Source organism: Lagopus leucura, unplaced genomic scaffold, assembly GCF_019238085.1.
Source record: "Lagopus leucura isolate 7727_CA_CO unplaced genomic scaffold, USGS_WTPT01 34982-0_obj-0_obj, whole genome shotgun sequence".
NCBI classification, from domain to species: Eukaryota; Metazoa; Chordata; class Aves; order Galliformes; family Phasianidae; genus Lagopus; species Lagopus leucura.
This window is the reverse complement of record NW_024967003.1, coordinates 5,677-9,369: the sequence shown is the minus strand read 5'-3', so window position 1 is coordinate 9,369 and position 3,693 is coordinate 5,677. Positions and strand designations below refer to the sequence as shown.

Genomic DNA, 3,693 nt, shown 5'->3' with positions numbered 1-3,693 from the left:
TTCTTCTAAATCCATAGTTAATGCCACTGCGGGCGTTGTGCTTTTGGCCCACCTAGGGATGACGGGAAGGAGTCCTGGGCCATTGGCTCCCTCCCTCTCCCGTTTCCCTGCAGCGAGATTCTAAATTTTTTACACTGACGTGCGACATGTCCGGCTCCGCCACATAATTGGCACCGTTTGTCTGATCCTTGCCCCATCTTCTTAGGGCACTGTGCTTTGAAATGGCCACGCTGCCCACACCTAAAACACGGGCCTTTATTCCTTCCTTCCTTGACCCGATTGGCGTCTATCATTTCCTGCATGGCGGCTGCTAATCCCTCATTAGTTAATGGTGCAACTTTCTGATGATCTAACACATATTTAATAAGCTCCCCTGGGGTAGTTAGGTTACCCGGTGCTGCTCTGATGATTTGCTGGATGTCTGGCAACGATTTCTGTTTAAGACATTCTATTATGACTGCGGATTGGACCTCCCTTGGGAGATCAGATCCCTCCACTGCGCGAATTAGGCGATTCGCAAAATCAGAAAATGACTCAGAGTGGCTCTGCTTTATGTCTGCCCACGGATGCACAGGTTCCGCAACCTTAGCCACTTCTCGCAGGGCTTGGAGGGCTGCCGTTGTAACAGCTGCCAGCTCTCCTGGTCTGAGCATTGCTGCTTGGCCCTCCGGGGATCCCACCATTCCATCTGCCAGGCCCTGAAGACGTGCAAGATTAGTTCTCTCGCCTCTGCGCTGGCCGTTGGCTGGATGGTGGGGGTCCCGGTTGGCAGCAGCCACCACAGCTTGAAGTAGTCTATTCCATTCATCATTCCACAGGGTGTATTGTACGGGCTCAAGAATAACATGCATAAGGTTCACCGCATCATATGGCAAAAGACTAGAAGCCATAAGAGCTTCCACTGCTGCCATAGTAACAGGGGAACGCAGGCCTTTGCTCTTAACTAATTCCGAAAGACGAGTAACCGCTTTGGACTCCAGAGGAACCCAAGCTGGACCCTCTGGTCTTATCACCACCGGCAAAGTGAGAGCGACACCTGCTGGATCTGCGGCCTGTATATCCTCCCTCACTCGAGCCCAATCAGTGAGGGTAGGCAGGCCCCATGAAGCTGTCGATATGGGACCACGCCCCTCCTGGGTGGACTCCAGGGCCATCCCCGTCGGAACGCTCCCCCCACAGCAAGGCCGGGGACAATCCACGCCCCTCGGGGGGTGGCCACCGTAGCAGGCAGAATCGGGCAGTAGGTGAGTCCCGCCCCCACTGTCGCATTCCACAGGTTGTATCCCAGCCCCTCCAGACATCTCTCCCTTCTCAAGGACCCTCTTATCAGCTGTACTAGAAGTTATAGCACTTTCCTCCACCGACCCCCCTTCCCCGTTATCTTTACAGGGCTTAAGCGAAGGATATATGCTGCGAGCCGGGTATGGAGGTGGGTCCTCCCTTTTATGGTATGATTGCTCCTGCTTCACTTCGTTCTTCTTTATCTCCAGGGTCGTTGTTTCTGGTGGGGCCGAAGGAGTCAGCGCCATCTTGCCCTCTGGCGAATCTGTAGGGGAGACAAGACCCCCCCCTGGCCCGAGCCCCAGCAGCTCCCTAGCACGGTCACCTGCAATCTTCTCCTCTTTTGCTTTCTTAAGAGCTGTTAAAATCAATCCCCACACCTTAATCTCTGCTGCTTTCTGATTAAACATTGCCCTCTGTGAGAGCGCAGCAGTAAACGAATCCCAATTATTAGGATCATATAAATCAGAAGGGGATGATAGTAATCCCTCCTTCTCCAGCAACAAAAGTGTCGCTGATATCTCCTTCTTAGAAGGAACATTTTTCCCGCAATAATTTTTGCATGCATGGAAAATCACCTTTATGACGGCTTCCATAACGCCTCCGGCCGAACATGCACCTGGCCTCTTCTGGCGTTTTCCCCCCTAGCGTCCTAGGGGAATCTTGGCTCCTTTTCCCGAGCCTCCCGCCTGACGAGGAGTAATGCGCACTCCTCCCCGTCCCCGGGTTACCACTACTCCGCGGATTTGAATTTACCGCTACCGCAGTGGGATCCTGCTTCCGGCAGGCAGCTGACTCACTCCCAGGAATCACGTCGATCGGGGTCACCACTTGTTGCTTTTCACGCCCGTACCGAATTTCCCGGGAGACCGCAGCTTGGCCAATTACTGAGGCGACACCAATATGATGAGCAGCAAATGGCGTTTATTACCCGTATACACTACCTTATATAGCCTAATTACTTCGTCTACGCCCCCAAGGGGGCACATCACACATCAATCATTAGAGCAGGGAGGGAGCTTAACACATCAGACCCCGCGGGGGGGTCTCGCAGTTTCGCAGTTGCTGACAACATCTCCCCCTCTCCATGCTCAAGAAAGCATACTACAACTCGAGAGGACCCTAACCGCGTACACCCCGAAATCCCCGCATTGCGCCTATACATGCCATTGTCCTCTCGGTTAAGCCTTGCCCCGTTACAACCCGATTCGCAAAATATCCTATCCTAATAACCCTATAACTTATATAACACTATATAACTTATAACCCTATATAACCTTATAACTTATAACCTTATATACTTATAACCTTATAATTTAATGACCTATATACTTATAACTTTATAACTTATATACTTACAACCTTATAACCTTATAACTTAATGACAACCTATTATCTTAACAATCCTAAAATCTTAATATCTTATATAAGTTCTACCTTAACGTTATAACCGTCTATCAGCCTTAAAATAAGTCTTACAAAAAACGATGCAGTGTATCCCTATTTAATGCTAAATCAAGCTGGGACACTTGCTTTAGCAAGCGCCATGTCTTTATATATAATATAACTATAAGAACCAAGCATAATACTATTAAACCTAATATAACAACTACCGGATGTAGTACAGAGTTAAATATTCCCGTAGCTGTGGGAGACCAACCGAAAAGAACCTCCCACCAGTGATGTTCTCCAGCTTTCATTACTCTTTCCAAGACGCGATGTATCTTTTTCACGTCATGATGAACAGTAATCAAGGTCTTTTGTCCGTTGTCTTTGATGCGTTCTAATAGTCGATGCAGATCGTCATGTTGTAGAAGCTCCTTTACCAATGCGAGATTCATTCCAATCAGCGCTGGACGCAAATCTTTGATCAGAGTGTAATTGAACTGCAAAAGCTGATATGAAGTAACAGGAACTGTATAGTTAAAATCACATCCTAAAATATTGATAAAATTGCAAACACAAAGATTTGAGTGATTGGCAGTATCAACAATCATATCCCCTATTTGTATGGAGTCGCAATGAGTTCTGATGCAAGCACATCCTTTTCCAATATATACAAGCATTGATTCGAACATCCTACCAGGCTGGACCTCAAAGTGGCAGATATTTTGTTCAGTGTCAAAACAGATATCTTGGGTCTCAAATGTATTACTTTCACAAATAAATCCTTGTTGTTCTCGCATGGCACATGAACTAACGTCCACAGTTTGCCATTTCTCATTCTTTTGAAGAGCCCATATCCGATGTTCAATTGGATACAGAGTAGTCTCACCATGATTTAATCCTAGGGCTACGATTGGATATATCGTGTATACTGAAGCATTACTTATCATCAAAACAAAAGCCACGGCATAATTGGTGACAGGGTCATAAGTGAAGTTAACTAAATGCCACCATGATTGAAATTTT

At 47.4% G+C, this 3,693-nt stretch overlaps 1 protein-coding gene across 1 annotated transcript; it reads right to left on the bottom strand.

The window, feature by feature from the left end:
• Nucleotides 1-17: 17 nt before the first annotated feature.
• On the bottom strand, nucleotides 18-1,529 carry LOC122192907 (endogenous retrovirus group K member 21 Gag polyprotein-like). The gene has a single exon (XM_042893592.1). It carries the CDS (start codon nucleotides 1,527-1,529, stop codon nucleotides 18-20), a length of 1,512 nt encoding a protein of 503 aa, XP_042749526.1.
• Nucleotides 1,530-3,693: the final 2,164 nt, after the last annotated feature.